Raw genomic sequence first — 17,780 nt, forward strand, 5'->3', positions numbered from 1 at the left:
CCAGTTCTGCTCTCTTTGAGGTTTCCTGAGCACAGCAGAAACGTTCCATCTTTCATGCTCTCAACTTGCGTGATTTACAGCTAATAAATAATTGACGAGCCGCAAATAATGGAATACCAGTCGAACAGAATTTTCGAGTGCATGGGAGATTGATGAGCCAGTGCAGTATGTATGCAACTGAATCCTCATGCCTGCAAGTCAAGCATTTAGCAGTCAATTTGTCTGGCTCAGACAGGAGAAGGGGTGCACAATGAAGTCTACATAGCCTCCAGAAGTCATTTTTGGAACTATGAATGTAAAAAAAACAAAGCAGGTTGCCAAATCAAAGCAAGTGCTTTGTCTCATTCAGCTATTTTATTATGTCGGATTACCGGTACACACGTTTTGGTGTCAATTCAATTCTATTGTATCCTGTAGGTCGTTAAATGGAAAACAATTTTCACACCGTGAAAAACAAGTTATATTTTCTGTCTGTCTGTTTTTCTCCAGGTTATAAAGCTGTCATTTGAAGAATTTGACCTGGAACGTGGCTATGATACACTCACAGTGGGTGACGGCGGGAAGATAGGAGACACTCGACGGGTACTTTATGTGTAAGTAATATTAATATTGTCAATACTCACACCAGAACGTGTATTGTTGTTGACGGGTAATTAAGGAAATCAAATAAACTGAGCTGACAATGTTGATAGCACGCATGTTCATTACACATAGGGTGCACTGTGGTGGAGGAAAGTATCATACCGAGCGGTGCTTCTAATTGCGTCCGAAAAAAAAGTCCAAGGATTGGTAACACCAAATATATTTCAAATCCAAACTACAAAGTACCAATGTGTGTTTCCCCCTTCACTCTGGGTGGGCCAGCATATTCACAAAAAAGATTATGAAGTGTTTGCTGGTTCAGTGTACGAGACGAGGCGAGAGTTCTGGCAGGACAACTCGTTGCTTCTCACAATACCTTGAGCATCTGACAGTACCTGGCCAAGAACAACATAGCTTGCTGGACCAAAATTCTGAGTCACTTGAACTGTCTCTATCGGATCAGTTCCTCTTTCCTCTCCTTGGAGGTTTGGACACAAAGATGACCCAGATGTCCATGATGACCAACGTACGGAAGATCATGGACTAATCCATCCAGTAGTGCATGAAGGCGTGAAAATGTGTTCGAATATTCGATGGTTAATTCAAAGGGAGAAACATGTCATGTGTTTGTCGGATGAGTAGTACATTTTATATTTAATAATATATATTTTGTGATGTCAGTCTTGAAATACTTCTCACACATCCTGTACACATCTCATCTAGCCAAGATGTAAAAAGCTCTCTGAACGATGCAGCAGGGTGCAAAACAGCAAACTGCAGCAATGCAAGGTACGGTGCTTTTCAGCTGCTGAGTAAACAGCTCACCAGAGCAGCATTCTTGTATGTATCGTCGAAGGTCAAAGAACAGCCACCCTGTTTTGTTTTTTTTCAGTCTGTTTATTTTCCCTTCAAAAATCATTAATTACACTGTGAACGCCTGCAGAAACACTTTAAAATGTTTAGCTGCCACACAAGCGTCTCAAGATAAACTCTCAAAACAAACTCTCAAAACAAAAAGTGACAACACGTATCATGATCACGATCGACCGGTAGCCCGCGGACTGGTCCCAAGTTGAAAAGGTTGGGCACCCCTGCTCTAACCTGCTCGAACTTGGTAACATGACAAGCTGCCCACTGTAACAACCGCTGTCCCCGAAAAGGTTCAATAGTGTCGGCCGGCTGAATTCTTATCAATCAATCACAGAATAAATATATCGACTTTAATTATCCTTGAATTATAAGTACCTTCCAAATAATGTGCCCTTTGTTTATTTTTTTGATGTGTATCTGTGTAGACTCACTGGGTCCAGTGTTCCTGACATCATTGTGAGCTTGTCCAATCAGATGTGGCTTCACCTGCAGTCTGACGACACAATCGGCTCTGCTGGGTTCAAAGCAGTCTATGAAGGTATGTTCCCCTGCGGCACCTTGAACTTTTTGTCTCTTGCCACACACACACACACACACACACACACACACACACACACGCACACACACACACACACACAGTTCACATAACAGAGTGTGAAAGTCAAATTATTGCTGACACTTATTTAGTCGTAAACACGACCTCTTTTTTTCCTTCTCTATCGCTGTGTGTGTGTGTGTGTGTGTGTGTGTGTGTGTGTTTGTGTTTAACTGTGAATTACAAGATGAAGATAAATGAATTATGAGTCAATCAGTTGATCGTTTTGCTTGGTTATTTTCATATTATGCACAAGCTGACAGTGAGAGAGAGAGAGAGAGAGAGAGAGAGAGAGAGAGAGAGAGAGACAGACAGAGAGAGAGAGAGACAGAGAGAGAGAGAGAGAGAGAGAGAGAGAGAGAGAGAGAGAGAGAGAGAGAGAGAGAGAGAGAGAGAGAGAGAGAAATAAAGACGGGCTGAAGACACAGTGAAGGTGAGAGGGGACAATGGGCATGTTTGGCCAATAATTCACTATTTAGGACACTTCATGCATTTTATAGATACATGCCATGAATTACAGCTTTTTTAACATGTCAGTGCAGGACTGTAAGATGATTTTAAATTGAATTCAAGTGACACCATGGCCCGAGAAAAGTAAAGGTGGAGGTACAGTAATTGGATCCTGGCAGTTGGGAAGACAGGAAGGGAGGTGGCTTGTGAGAAATTGCTAGAATGAGACAAAATGACAAATTGAGTGTGAAGATATCTATGTGTTACATGAGTTAAAGAGGGGATGAGCGCTCATGAAAGAGATCAATTGTGTGCTGTTGGTCCTTGCTGCCTCTGCCACTGACAATGTAGGCCAGGATCGGTTGCTTTTTAAGGAATTCTGCATTCAGTATCAAGAACTAATACGAATGTGTACGTTTCAAAGCAATTTCTGACTCTGTGGAGATGCACGGCACGCATGTCCGTGTCCCCTTCCAATTTATTTTCAACTTACATTTGTGGAGCGGTGGTGGATACTGTAGCCATGTCTGGGTGAAGTTTTTGAACAGTGGTATTGCCAACCAGAGGGGAAAAAAAAATCCTCTCACTCAGTATGCCCGCCGTTCGTACAGCCAGGTTATGTTTGCACAAACTGGCCAAATAGGGAAAACTTGTCCTTGGACACACCACAGCAGTGGGTTCTGCATGGCGTGAATTTGCAGTGTTTGCAAGTAATCATTGGCCTCTTGGTGTGCGGTGCAGTAATTTCAAAAGCAGCTATCCAGTATTGATAGCGTGGGCCAAAAAAAAAAGAAGTTCAAAATGCTTCTCAAGTCTGGCTTTTTCCCATTAACTGTCTCTCTCTAGCCTAGCAAAGCTGTGCATAAAGAAATAGAACACAATTTAAAGCCATTGTAGTGACAGATGAATTTGATTCTGCACACTCATTTGTTGCTGCAAGAGGTTCTGTCCCCTTCTCGTGTCAAAAACTTTTCATTTGCAACTAGCTTGCCGGACAACACTGTGAAACTCCTTCAAGGCATCATTTGGAATGAAAGATGCTAGCAAAAACAAAAATTAAGTAGAATTAGGGTCCTCTTTGGACTTAGCAGCAGATAGATATTGGCTGTGGGAGGAGAAAATGGACCGGTTCAGCAAAGTAGAGAACGTAGAGTATTACTATAGCATCCAGAGCTAACATTAGCTGAATATGAATGAATAGCCAAACAATCGCTAATAATGAGCACACACTTAAGGATTCATGAACAAAATGTGTAGCCTCAAATACTAAAGCGTTGTCAAGATGAAATGGTGAAAGCAAAAATGTTAACTTTTAAACCAAAGTGGCTTCAAAAGAATGTGGATGATCCAATCACAGCAATCCTGTCAGAGTTGAATTATATACTCGTTGATTTGTTTGGAATAGCTGACACAAACATCCATCCAGTTAAACATTTTCATTTGGAAATGCCTTCCCTTTGTCGAACATTCTGGACTCCTTAAAGCATTTTATATTACAAAAACATTGGTGGACTGTATTACAATCTGACTGCCAAGTTGAAAAGAGCTGAATCACCACCTCTCAAAATATTAGGTTTTCTTGAAGAGTGATGAAGTCTGCCCTCTCTCATCAGAGTCTGGTGATATTTCGCACTTTTGAATTTCTGTTGACAGAAAAGACAAAATCAGTGTGTACTTTAGGAATATAACGGTACAAGCGATAGCCTGAAAGAAGACAGATGCAACAATGAGACTTCTAGATATTGTTGCAGTCTGCATTTTTACTCAGCAGAACTAAACAATTGGCTTTCGGAGTGCTTTTTGTGTCGCCGCTATGCTGTCACATCCTATAATGTCATCCTTTAAAGGGACCCAGAACCGTGTAACACTCTGAGGGAGTCATTCAGCCCTGAAAGTGGGTGTATATTTTCAGCATGTTTGCAGCATGTGTGCTGCTGAATAACCAGACGCATTTGAAGAATTGAAACTTTATGGATTTGTGTGCAGAGAGAAAGACTGTGTTAACATCATAAAAAAAAAAGCACAGCACATTAGAGTAACCGAGACTTTCGGTGAACTGTGACTGCCAAGTTTCCAGGCTGAAGGCAATTGGCTGCGAAGGCTGCGTCTATCTGAATAATATATTTTCTTTTTCGACTGATCAAAGTCCGGAAGCAAGCAGGGCAAGTCTTTGTCTACGGCAGTGAGCTGTCACTTTTGGAAAGATTTAGGTTGATGACACAATGCCATCTGTGATCATTATTTTTATTTACACTATATATATATATATATATATATATATATTCATTCATTCATTCATTCATTCATCTTCCGTACCGCTTGATCCTCACGAGGGTCGCGGGGGTGCTGGAGCCTATCCTAGCTGTCTTCAGGCATTAGGCGGGGGACACCCTGAATCGGTTGCCAGCCAATCGCAGGGCACACAGAGACGAACAACCATCCGCGCTCACACTTACACCTCGGGACAATTTAGAGTGTTCAATCAGCCTGCCACGCATGTTTTTGGAATGTGGGAGGAAACCGGAGCACCCGGAGAAAACCCACGCAGGCTCGGGGAGAACATGCAAACTCCACACAGGAAGGCCGCAGCTGGAATCGAACCCGGTACCTCTGCACTCTGAAGCTGACATGCTAAGCACTGGACTACCGGGCCGCCCATATGTGTGTGTATGTATGTATATAAATTGCCTTAGGTCAAATGTATCTGCAGAGCTCAATTTAACCTCTGCAGGGGGTCGACGGGACCACTTTTTGTGTGACAAATTTCAAATGTCAAGGCCCGAAGTGTATGCAAAGTTTGCTGATTTATTTATTTATTTAGTTTATGTTTAGGCCCTCAAAAATTTGATTCATTATGGAAAAGAATAATAGTAACACTTTCAAAACAACAGGGACCTTGCAGTGGTGGCTCTAAAAAAGAAGGCACACGAATTGAAGACTTGAGTTATAAATTGGGATGATGAAGTCCAGTTAAAAAAAAAAAAGTAAGAAATTCCAGAAATACTTGACAAAGACACGAAGGAAAGGTAAGGTCTGAAATAGCCAATTTCAACGCACACTCTCCCTCCCTCTTACTCACCCACATGAACAAAAATACGCACGCACGCACACACACATACACACACACACAAAACTCGCCTCACCTTGAGGTGTATTTGCCCAAAGCTAATCCAGGAGCATGGTGGGGCATGTTTTAGCAATGGACAGACAGCTGGCAGAATGTCAGATTTTAATGCTTCAAAAATACATAAAACATTGCTGTTGACTAAAAACCTTTTCAATTAAGGAAGGGCAGGATAGAAGTCAGCAAAGTCACAGAGTGTAAATTGATCCTATTGAGGCATTGCGACTCTTTGAAAGAGCCGTGGGCAGGACAAAAGAAACAACATTCATGAAGGTAACAGATTGCGATCGCATGTGAATGGAGTTTATAGCACACTTGTATTTTCTTGCCTGTCATAAACATCAACCTGTTAGTTAAAGGAGCATGCCGCCACTCATTGTTTTGCCTTCCGCAATTAAAACAAAATTGATCCTCAACGTCCCTGAAGACAGCTTAGCCAGGAGAAGGAACACGTTAGAATGGACCTGTAACATGTTCTATCATATTCATTAGCTCCGCAGTGCACAAATGCACACACACACAAGCACGCACACACACAAACACGAATAAAAATCGGCCCATTTTCTCTGACTTGACACAACCATATTAGCTCGGCTGCTGGTGTCCCCTGCAGTGTTTTTGTCATGCTGTTGACAGGCCAATCAGGGATGCTGTCAGCTCGCTTCTAACGAAAGTAGCTTTTGCTTAAATTTGAGGAGCGGGACCTCATTTTTGCTTCATAGGATATTAGCTGAGTGGACAGTGTCAATTTTTTTCTGTCATACAAGGACAAACATACACTTGCATTACCCAAAATGTCATCATAACATCCTTAAGCAAATGTCTGCATAGTACATTGCAAACATTTCCACGTCTTATGTTTCTGTAAGAATGAAGTCAATAGTAAAAAACTATTTTCCCGTTTTTGTTCCACATTAGCATGATGATCACAGTGTACAGTTCACAGGGGGCAAATGTTAAATCATGTTGCTCATATAAGCCCATTTTATGAAGACTTCATATACTGGAGTGAATTCAGATATGAGTAGAATAATGTATTTGTGTATCTCACCCCTCATTCTCCACCACCTTCGGAGGTGTTTCCCATTTTGACCTTGGGGTTTCCAGTCCACACTCCGCACAGATGTTTCGGTAGACTATGCCAGCCACCTGGTTATGGCGTTTCATGTAGGCTTTCCCTGGCAGCATCTTACACCCTGCAGTTATGTGTTGGATCATCTCAGGTGCCTCATTGCACAACCTACACCTTGGGTCTTGTCTGGTGTGGTATATCGGCCTCATTGGCTCTGGTGCTCAGGGCCTGCTCCTGAGCAGCCAGGATGAGTGCCTCTGTTTTAAGCAACCATCCAACATCATATACGCTGTACATAATTGTAGTTTTGCTGCACCTCTAATGAGATGCAATGCAAGAGTTTAATCGGTTCAAAGCACAATCTATCTATCCTGAGCAGCCAGGATGAGTGCCTCTGTGCTGTCCTTCAGACCAGCCCTCTCTAGCCACTGATAGGACTTCTTGAGATTGGCCACTTCAGTTATGGTCCGGTGGTACATCCCGTGTAGGGGCTTGTCCTCCCATGATGGTCCCTCTTCCAGCGCCTCATCTTGTGTTCCCCATTGTCTGAGACATTCTCTGACGTCATCCGTTGGAGCCTTCTCCTTGATGTATTCATGGAGCTTGGATGTTTCATCCTGGACAGTGGCTCTCACACTCACTAGTCCCCGGGCTCCTTTCTTTCGGCTTGCGTACAGTCTCGGGGTGCTGGATTTGGGATGGAACCCTCCATGCATGGTTAGGAGCTTTCGGGTCTGAACGTCCGTGGTCTGAGTCTCTTCCTTTGGCCACCTTATTATTCCTGCAGGGTATCTGATCACTGGCAGGGCGTAGCTGTTTATTGCCTGGGTCTTATTCTTGCCATTGAGCTGGCTTCTTAGGACTTGCCTCACTCGCTGGAGGTATTTGGCCGTAGCCGCTTTCCTTTTTGCCAGTTCGAGGTTGCCATTGGCTTGTGGTATACCGATGTATTTGTAGTTGTCCTCAATGTCTGCTATTGTTCCTTCAGGGAGTGAGACCCCTTCAGTACGGACTGAATTATTTGATTTAAATTTGGCAAGGTGGTGAATGACATTCTTGTTTTTAGTTTGGCAAAATTTTTCCACGTTCATTTTCGCTGCAGGGGAATTTCCGTCACGACAATAAGCTTCATGAATTTTATGACATCCATTCTCAACTGTTGAACAATATACAACAAATGCTCTCTTATTTGCACTCTTATGATGAGCTTTCACTTCAGTGACATAATTGCTAATCCCTGTTACTTCCAGGCGATGACAGACTTTTTGGGAGAGATGAAAATGTACAATAAATAGTCGAGAGATTGCACGGGCATACTCTAAGCAAAATAGCAAGCACATCATTCTCTCATCTGCATCAGGACAGAAAACCTTGCAGGATGTTTTGGCTCTCCCCCAAGACGTTTTGAGTCAGACTTCATCTTCACGGTGGGGGGTGTGGATTGTAGGGGGGGGGGGGGGGGGGGGTAGGACATGTTGCAATCCAAATCCCGAAGCACCTCTGTTGACCTTTATGAAGGTCAAAGAATCCATTCACACAGTCCTTTTGTAGGATATAAAATATGAACCTCTCACTCTATTTCTGATGATTAGCCTGGCCTCCCGAAGTAGAAGAAATGATCGTTCATTAGTGTCACTGCCGTCAGTTATGGAATTGTAGATTTATGTCATCCCATACGTTTCGATAAGTGCCTGGTTGAATTATTTGGTGAACCCCCCACCCCCCAAAAAAACAAAAAAAAAACACAATATGCAAAGTGTTCTACTCGAGTCACATAAGTGTGAATTAAAGTGGTGATAACTCCCTCACAAGGTTTTATTCATTGCGGCTCCATCTAGTTTACTACTCCAGTTGGTCCCGATGCAAGCTTACTGTCACATATTCAAATGGAATTCCTTGTTTTGCATCTTTATTTTGATGTGCACTATGATTTTTTTTAAGTCGTTCCTTGACCATGTCACCATGTTTTGTAGGAATTGGGGAAACATACTGGTAGTTCTTTTTTTATTTACTTGTTTTTTTTTTAAGCAACCAGCCAACATCATATACGCTGTACATAATTGTAGTTTTGCTGCACCTCTAATGAGATGCAATGCAAGAGTTTAATCGGTTCTAAGCACAATACTCTATATTTTTGGTTAACACTCTAAGAGAGGGATGAGTTTGAACAATTTCTTGAATTTATTGGCAATTTGCCAATATAAAACTGCATTGCTGGACACCATACCGATTAGGTGTTATTTCGCCCCACCATGTCGCAAAATATCCGAATACTCTAAAATGAATACACAAGCTTTTTTCCAAAACCCAGTAGATCCAGATCCTGATTAAAATGTTTGTCAACCAAGTCAAAATCAAGTTGTTTGTCCTTTTATTTTATTTTTTTAACTTTAAAAGTTGCAAAATTGTCCAGAGATGTGAATGTGAGTGTGAAAGCATGGTTTTTGATAAACATGTCCTGTGATTGGCTGGCCTCTCAGCCTACATCAAACCTGGCGAAGCAGCAGATCACCCGGGACCCAAATGAGGACATGCAGTTTAGAAAATTGATAGATGAACCCTTTCGTAAGCTTGTTTTCACTTAATACTTTGTCTTTTTATTTTTTTAATTTCTTCTGTAAACTGCTCTGGACAGCCACTGTGTTGTATGTTGACTGTAATTAGCAGGCCTATCTTTATCTCTGTGTGACGCAGAGATCGAACGGGGAGGCTGCGGTGATCCTGGCGTGCCGGCGTTTGGTCGTCGTAGTGGCAATGCATTTCAACACGGGGATATGCTGACCTTCTCCTGCCAGTCTGCATTTGAATTAGTTGGCGAGAGGAGCATTACGTGCCAGCATAATAACCAGTGGTCTGGTAATAAACCCAGTTGCATCTGTAAGTACTCATGTGTTTTCTTTTAAATTGCTTTTCTGCTTTATTTTCCTTGCCAAAAATGAATTAATTAAATGTTCTTTTTTTTTTAATTTCCCCTTTGCATTTCCTTTCCTCTTGTCTGTATTCTCACTCAATTACCTTTTTTATCATAACCTAATTTCTTTGCAATTGTCCTTTATCCTCGTAGTTTCGTGTTTCTTCAACTTCACGGCCCCATCGGGAACAGTGCTGTCCCCAAACTATCCTGAGGAATACGGGAACAATCTCAACTGCGTATGGCTGATCATTTCTGAACCAGGGAGCCGCATTCATTTGCTCTTCTCTGATTTCGACCTGGAGCCTCAGTTTGATTGGTTGGCGGTAAAAGATGAAGGTGAGGAGTGCACTTATCAGCCAATTAACCATATTGGTGACTAGAGCAGGTATTAAAAAAAAAGGTACAAGTACAAAATGTAGATATTCAGAGGTGGGCAATTTGCAAAACTTTGCTAGGCTGTCATAGGTTTTTACTTGTTGAAGTGTCATGTCACAATATCAAGTTATTTTAAATATGCAATTGTTTTTGTAAATTTTATTCAATCATGTTGATACCTGGAGGATATTCTGTGAAGAGGCACACAGCAGGTGCATTTCTGATGACGGTATCTTACATAATGACTGCATAGGATGCCTATATTTAATCAAGAAATAGCTGGCATTTTGCACCAAAAACAAAACAAACTAAACATTTGCTATTATTCTCAGAACACAGTATAACTTGACTCTTGTTGCCCATTGTATTAAAGGTTAGTGACTGAAACCCAATCAAGTTGAGGTGCCTTGTGACTGGTTGGTCAATACAGCCAAAATTGTGTTTAATTGACTGGCTATAAACTTGTCTCTGCAGAGCTTTTTTTTTGGATCTCTCTGACAATGTTTTTGAAAATTGTAGGGCAATTAGGACTGTTGCGATGGGTAAACTGAGATTAAAGTTCCAAAGTGCTGAAGTCTTCCAGTTGACTTCACTTGGTATCAATCAGGACAAGTTACCTGGAAAAAATAATTTCATGCAACATTTTTGACTGTATTGTAAAGGTACACGTACACACTATTGAAATGCAGGATGAATCTGCATCTAAATTTAATTTGACATAAGTTGCATGGAAATGACTGGCAGCAACAATGTTATTTATTTCAGAGAACATACACAGAGGCTGTGTCCAAATGTGAGCACTATTTCCAATATAGTGCCTTATGTAGGGGACATAAAATTTTGTAGGAGTGTCCGAATGCCGAGAGAGCAAAAAAAAAGGAGTGCATTTGAAATTACCCACAATGCACTTCTAACAGTCGTGCAAATCATGGTCACTCAATAGGTTAGTACAAACCACAATGCATTGTGCGCAGGAAAACAAAATGGTGCAAGCGCAAACATCAAAGCGACACATAAACTATACACCATTGAAATAATTAATTCATCCGTCCATCCTTTTTCAACACCGCTTATTCTGAACAGGGTCGCGAGGGGGTGCTTACTTTAAGCGGAAGGCGGACTATGCCCTGATTCGGTTGCCAGTCAGGCTCAGGGCACAATAATTAATTCATTTTATTTAATCGATAATATATAAAGAGCGGCTTGGTGGACGACTGGTTTGCACGTCTGCCTCACAGTGCAGGAGGGCAGGGTTCAATTCTGGCTCATGCCTTTCGGTGTGTCGTTTGCATGTCTCCTCGTGGCTTTGTGGGTTTTCTCCAGGGACTCTGGTTTCCTCCCACATTTCCAAAACACCAACTGTTATATAACATTCCAAATGTTTGTTTCCTTTCAGGTCTATCTGAGCCCACCACTTTTGGCACATTTTCTGGAAAGGATGTACCATCCCAAATTGCCTCACATGGACACATCATGAGACTGGAATTTCAGTCCGATCACTCCAATACTGGGAAAGGCTTCAACATCAGCTATACAAGTACATGTTCTTCATACCTCTCTTTCAAGCTGCTCTGATACACATTTTATTTTCAACCGTGTAATCTCATCTTTTTGATGTTTTATATTTGCCCTTCTGCATGTTGTACATTTTTCACATTCAGCGTCCTTTTTATTTATCGAGTAGAATTATTTTTGTAGCATCTTTCACAGTATCAGACAAACGACCCAAATGCAGAAAGACAATATGGAGGTGGGAGTTAAGCTGAACAAAGCCTTCACTGAAGTTGACAGGCAGCAAGGGAAGAGAAACAATCTCCTCCAAGGTTGAAAACTCCCCAAAATTTCCAAAACAGCAGGCAAAGATCAGGAGCAGGTGAACAGCAACTGATCAAAGAGAAAGGGCTGAATAAAAACTGCATGTGAAGACATAACATCAACAAACGAGGGGTACAATACTGACTCTTTGACAGCATGACATGCACGGAATTGAAAACTGAATTTTCTGAATTACTAAAACTGGTAGCAGTACCTTGAGATAGCAGATATTACCGACAGACTTTATTTATTTTGATTTTTTTTGCATCACCCAAATAAAAACAACGGTCACAGGGCACTTATTTGACGATGATAAATCAAGATTATTGAAATACTATTGCAATTTGTGATATTTATATCAAAATGTCGTACCTTGGATATAAAAAGATTAATACTTGTGTTTCTGTGAAGCATTTGGCCAGAATGAGTGCCATGATCCAGGGGTGCCTGTCAACGGGCAAAGATATGGAGACCAATTCCAACTCGGCAGCTCTGTAGCTTTCCGCTGTGACCAAGGATTCATTAGGACACAGGTATTAAAATGTTACACTCGATTAAACAAATCAATCCGGTTAAAGATTAGAAAGACTTTTGCATTAATTTATGCAAGTGAACTGACTCAGTAAATGAGACCTCAATTAAATTTACAGGGGTCAGATCAGGTCACCTGCATCATTCAAGATGGAAATGTTGTTTGGTCTGCAGCTATGCCTCGCTGTGAAGGTAAACACGCACCTTCTGTTTTTGTTCTGAATGAGCACTGAATTGCTGTTTGAAATATTGAACTGGGAAAAGTTTCCAAAGCATTCGCTAATGTGTTTCCTTCTTGGTTTAAACTCACTTGAGCCAAGTAAAAATTCTATAACTTGTCCTCTTGCTTATCCCCACAACTTCCTCATTTTTTTTAGACCATGAACTTTTTCACACTTGGCGATACTTTTGGATTTGAATTTGCATTAGTTCTGGCGGGAAAAAAAAGAGAGGGATATGCATTCATGATACACTCGCATTATACAATTGATGAACAAGCGTACAGTGTAAGTAACAATGTATGAATACAGTTAATATAGCAAATACAACTTTCCAATTCATTTAGATATCTGTTTTAAGTTTGTGTTGTCCGCAGTAAAAGCAAAGAGCGTCTCGAACTCATTAAAGAGGAAGAATATTATGCGGTCTGTGAATTCGGCAGGGAGAAAAGGCCTATTATTTTACTTATAATTGGATGTCGAAATTGTGTAATATATTGCAGGATGCTCGGACCACGTTTATATAAGTGTCCTCCTTGAGATAATTTAACAACATTAGATTAATAACAATTTATTTAAAAAAAACTGAACAATATCAATTATTCTTAATGAACAGTTTCATATCAGTTACAACCATTTAACAGTGTAGAGGAGGCTCACTATCAACTTATTGTGTAAAATTCCTCACTTCATGTACCGGTACTCTTACCCGACCAAGAAAATGTAGCAGTTGGGCCATATGTAAGCTCACGATTGGCGACAGAGTCACTGTCACTGTTGTTATCTCGTGATGGCAAATAGCCATCGCTTTTTAACATTTCAAAAAACAAATTTTGCATCTTTTCTTTCTAGGGCCAACGACAGCAGGTTAACTTGACAATGTGCCTAAAATATTAAACACAAGATAACCTGCTTGATTCATTGGGAGCACTTTCCTTTTTAAGTTAACACAGAGTTTAACTTGATTGAATATTGTTATTGGGATGAAATGGAATGGAATCAAATGTATTTTCATTGCACACGCACGAATCCCGAGCAACGAAACTCACTTAACTCACTTGCAACCGGTCCAGAGGACATACAAACGAAAAAGGCGTTGACGATAGGATTTGTTTATTACCAACCAGCACGCCGAAACACATTGCTTCGTTGTCATGGATATGACCTCACTGAGTGCTACACAGTGGCAAGAAAGCACAGCAGAAAGAGAGCGTGAGGGAGCTAGGGTAGGTACCGGCGTCCGACAACATCAACATCCAGGAGATAAGGGTCCAAAAATGACAGTTGTTTTGGGTAAGAGGCCAACAATACTTTCAGTCAGGCTTGGCTCTCTCACTGGAACTCTCAGTCGGCATCAATTGGCCCAACTAGTGATCAATAACTCAAAGTGAGCTGTCAAACAACTCCGCTTCGGTGTCCAACTTTGGTTTCCAACTTGCAAAGTGTCTCAGAATCGCATTCATCCTGCAATTTGAGATCAATCGTCGTCAAAGACTGAACGTTGACCACACCACACCTATCAAACATGAACGGCAGCTGCCCATTTCCAGAAATGCTGCTCGCATCTTCTAAACAGGAAAAGTGCCAGCTCCAAACTGGATGTTGTTCTCGGAATTCCGATAATATGTGTGTGTTCCACGTCCTCCACGGAAAGCGGGGACTGGCACGCCATCTTCCATTTGTTCCAGTATACCAAGCTGGTATCTCACCTTGTGTCCTAATTTGGAAAAAAATATATACAGGTATATTGATTTCTCCACCAGCCATGAAGCTGTAATTATTTTTTGTACTCTGCTCAGTGCTGTACAGCTCCAGCTCCGATAACTATGATTTATGAATCTGAACGTGTAAATGAGGGTTGTGCACATCCCGCGGGACACCAAAGCAAGATAGGGAGATGAATTGTGGTACTTCTTGTCACTCTAGCTCCATGTGGAGGCCATCTCACCGCTCCTAGCGGAGTTCTTCTCTCTCCTGGTTGGCCTTCCTTCTACAAGGATTCTCTCAACTGCCAGTGGGTGATTGAATCTCAAGCAGATCACGCTGTGAAGATACACTTTGACAGGTACGATTTGATCTTATTTTCAAGTCGCAGACACCCTTTTTTTTCCTCTGGCGTGCCACACAATCGGTTGAACACAAATGAGCAGCTCGTGATCTTGTGTGTGGCTAACCTTCCCCTGTGCTTCTTTACGTATGAGAAGTGTACGTTTGTGATTGTTTTGTGTTGTTGCTCATGCGAGGGGTGCAGTTCCACACGATGTGGGGCATAAAAATTGCTTCTTTAAAGGTCAATAAATCTTTGTGCGATTCATTCTTTTGTTGATTAATGGTGAGTAGACTACTGGTCTTAGTCTGCCTTTAGAAGAACAGCGTGGCGTCACTTCGAAGGAATTAAGCTCCATGTGTTGCAGTCCTCCACAATAATGCAACTCCTCTGGTCAGCATTACTCTCATGTGCATGTGCAGTATATGAGAGCAGTGACTTTTGAGATTGAAAACGTAACCTTTTATAGACTGGTCTTGAATTACAATTTCTTTTAATAATCTGGTTTTTGCCTCTGTCTAAGTGGAGTTGAGCATTGAAAATATGCTTTTGGGTAAGGCCAGTTGTCAGCTGGTGCAGGTATGCTCGCCAATGCAAGAAACCTTCAGCTATATTTGGATTTTCTCATTACGATTGCATATGTCTTCCCCTTATTGGCTATATTTGCATAGTTATGTTGTATTAGCATGTTATGATGATCATAACTACTTTGCTTTGTTTTTCGCCCCTTTGTTTTGGTTTGAAGGCAGCATTACTGAGCCTTTATTTTTCAACATTCAGATGCAATTTTAACTGGGGTTGCAGTCACTCTCATTGCGTCAGGTGCCATGAGATGGTCAGATAAATGTCAAAGTAGTATGCGGTGCAGTAAATGATTGATGTCAGAGTTTCACTTTTCCTTCTGGCACTGAGCCATACGCAGGAGCAGTTTAGCATGAAATTGCTATGGATGAAATCTATCTATTTTGGAAGTTAAACATAAAGGCCACATCACCCTCACAGCCTATGAGGCATTCCATTTGCGGAGGGCTGCATTTATGCAAATGTGTTGTGCAGACAAGCCTTTATGTTTGATTTCGTATGGAAATATTCAGGTCATCTTAGATTGCAGTGTGTGTTTTCCGTACGTCTCCTATATTGTTTTCTATCCTGGCAAAGTGCTAATTGCATTCAAAAAAACAGTCCATTCCTGAAATGTGGACTCTTTCATAATGCTAGCTTTCTGAAGTCATGACCACTCAAAGCCAAGAATGTTGTTAAGAAGTTAGAATGTCAGGAATATAAGCAGTGGTCACTTAAGGTAAACAAGAAGCAAGTAAACCAAAGAAGTAGTCACCTGTTGTTGATTGAAATCGCAAAATAAACGCCCCTCCAGGTTCCAGACGGAGGTCAACTATGACACGTTGGAGATCAGGGATGGTCCCTCATCCTCCTCCCCCTTGATCGGCGAGTACCATGGAACCCAGGCGCCTCATTTCCTGATCTCCACGTCCAACTTCCTGTTCCTGTTGTTCACCACTGACAACAGTCGCTCGGCGGCGGGCTTCAGCATCAGATACGAGAGTAAGGGTTGACTGGGGTATGACAATTTAGCACACATCATTTGAAAAAGGTTATGTTTAAGTCTCACGGGCACGAGTGGGTAATGACTTGTTGGTCATGTAGCCTCACGCTTGCACACACCCTCTTGACTCGAAGATAAATATACATGTCTTGTATGAATTCCAGGTGTGAAAATGGAGTCAGACTCTTGTCTTGACCCGGGTATTCCGGTGAATGGACGTCGCCATGGCAGCAGCTTTTCCATTGGCTCCCGTGTCTCGTTTACATGCGACCCGGGATATACTCTGAGCGATCAGGAGCCCATCGTTTGCGAGCAGAATCATCAGTGGAGTCACGCTCTTCCCAGCTGTGACGGTAAGGATGCTTCAGTGGTTTTAGCCCTCCTCGAAACCTGCAGTGGATAATCTCTCTTAAATTAACAGCCGGTGTGAGTTTTGGCGGGGTTTATTCTCACATACAGTTGTGCTCTTAAGCGTAGGCAGACTGTCGTTAGCATAATTGCCCAAGTTTGGTTTGATCATTTTGAGGAAAGCAACTCTATTTTCAACCAGAAAATAGGTATGTTTTATTAATTTGGTAACAGCACATTAAAAACTGATTTGGACAGGTTTGTTGTTAGGATAACAATTGGTAAAACGAATGCCATTTTTTTCAAAGATAACCAACAATCATGCAAAACAATGTTTTTTTTTAAATTGGATTAAAAGGAAACCACATTTCAGGATTGAACGATCATTAAACAAAACATAGCAAATAAAGAAAACAAGGAAACATTCCCCATTCAGTCATCATCAAATACTCCTCATAATTGCCATTGTTTCATAAATTCTTGCATAGTGTGAACACCTTCTGAAGGACGTCATGTCCCACTTGACTCGGGTAAGCAGAGGTCCTTTCTGCAGCTGCCAGCTGTGTGTTTGTTTTGAGTGTCACACAAAAGTCACACAATAATCGACATAGCTGCATCATCACACACTATCTCAGCATTATGTCATCTACTTGTTTTCCCAATAACTGATTTGGACAGCCCTGAGTGTCAGTCAATGTGAAACAAATTAATGGGTGTGACGTGGTGAAGAAAAAAAACAACCTCATTGTAGTGTTAGTACCGTATGTTAGTTCGTATGATGAACGAGATTATTTCTGAAGCAGGCGATTAAAAAAGTTTTGGCCATCTTTGCTCTTTCATTTCAATTAACCACAGCCCTTACATACTCATGAAATGAACATTTGTTTAAGTTGCATATTGAACGAAATTATTCACGGCAAGAGGCAACACTGGCTGGCCACTTGCAGGCCCTTTAGTTCCGCCTCTTCCTCTTCATTCTGAGAGACAAATACACCTTGACGCATGCTTGAAGATTTTTTTTTTAAATGAGGCAAATTACCGTAATATTTAACAATAGCAACACTCATGTATTAGGTGACGTGTGAATGAGAAGGGCCCCATGAGTTGGTCTCCTCAATGTCATGGCCATGGCACTCTTAAACTCCACTGCATAAACAACATTGCTGAGTTTGCCTCCAAGGATTTTGTTTTGGGGTGAACATTTTTTTTTTTGTCTAGGGGTGTTGCTGGGTTCGAAGTACATTAGTCTATTGTGTGGAGAGAAAATCCTTCAGC

The 17,780-nt window shown here is 41.5% G+C and overlaps 1 protein-coding gene across 2 annotated transcripts in view; it reads left to right on the forward strand.

Annotated features, from left to right (window-relative positions):
- The window catches only part of LOC127599887 (CUB and sushi domain-containing protein 1-like), a 359,717-nt gene that overhangs the window by 221,998 nt on the left and 119,939 nt on the right, over window positions 1-17,780 (forward strand). For both annotated transcript variants that reach the window (XM_052064098.1, XM_052064099.1), the window contains exons 11-20: window positions 490-593; window positions 1,878-1,990; window positions 9,388-9,570; window positions 9,758-9,943; window positions 11,379-11,519; window positions 12,209-12,330; window positions 12,448-12,520; window positions 14,473-14,611; window positions 15,969-16,156; window positions 16,322-16,510. In XM_052064098.1, the coding sequence (XP_051920058.1) occupies window positions 490-593; window positions 1,878-1,990; window positions 9,388-9,570; window positions 9,758-9,943; window positions 11,379-11,519; window positions 12,209-12,330; window positions 12,448-12,520; window positions 14,473-14,611; window positions 15,969-16,156; window positions 16,322-16,510 (1,438 nt within the window). The remainder of the gene's footprint in view (window positions 1-489; window positions 594-1,877; window positions 1,991-9,387; window positions 9,571-9,757; window positions 9,944-11,378; window positions 11,520-12,208; window positions 12,331-12,447; window positions 12,521-14,472; window positions 14,612-15,968; window positions 16,157-16,321; window positions 16,511-17,780) is intronic.

Source organism: Hippocampus zosterae, chromosome 4 (assembly GCF_025434085.1).
Source record: "Hippocampus zosterae strain Florida chromosome 4, ASM2543408v3, whole genome shotgun sequence".
Classification (NCBI taxonomy): domain Eukaryota; kingdom Metazoa; phylum Chordata; class Actinopteri; order Syngnathiformes; family Syngnathidae; genus Hippocampus; species Hippocampus zosterae.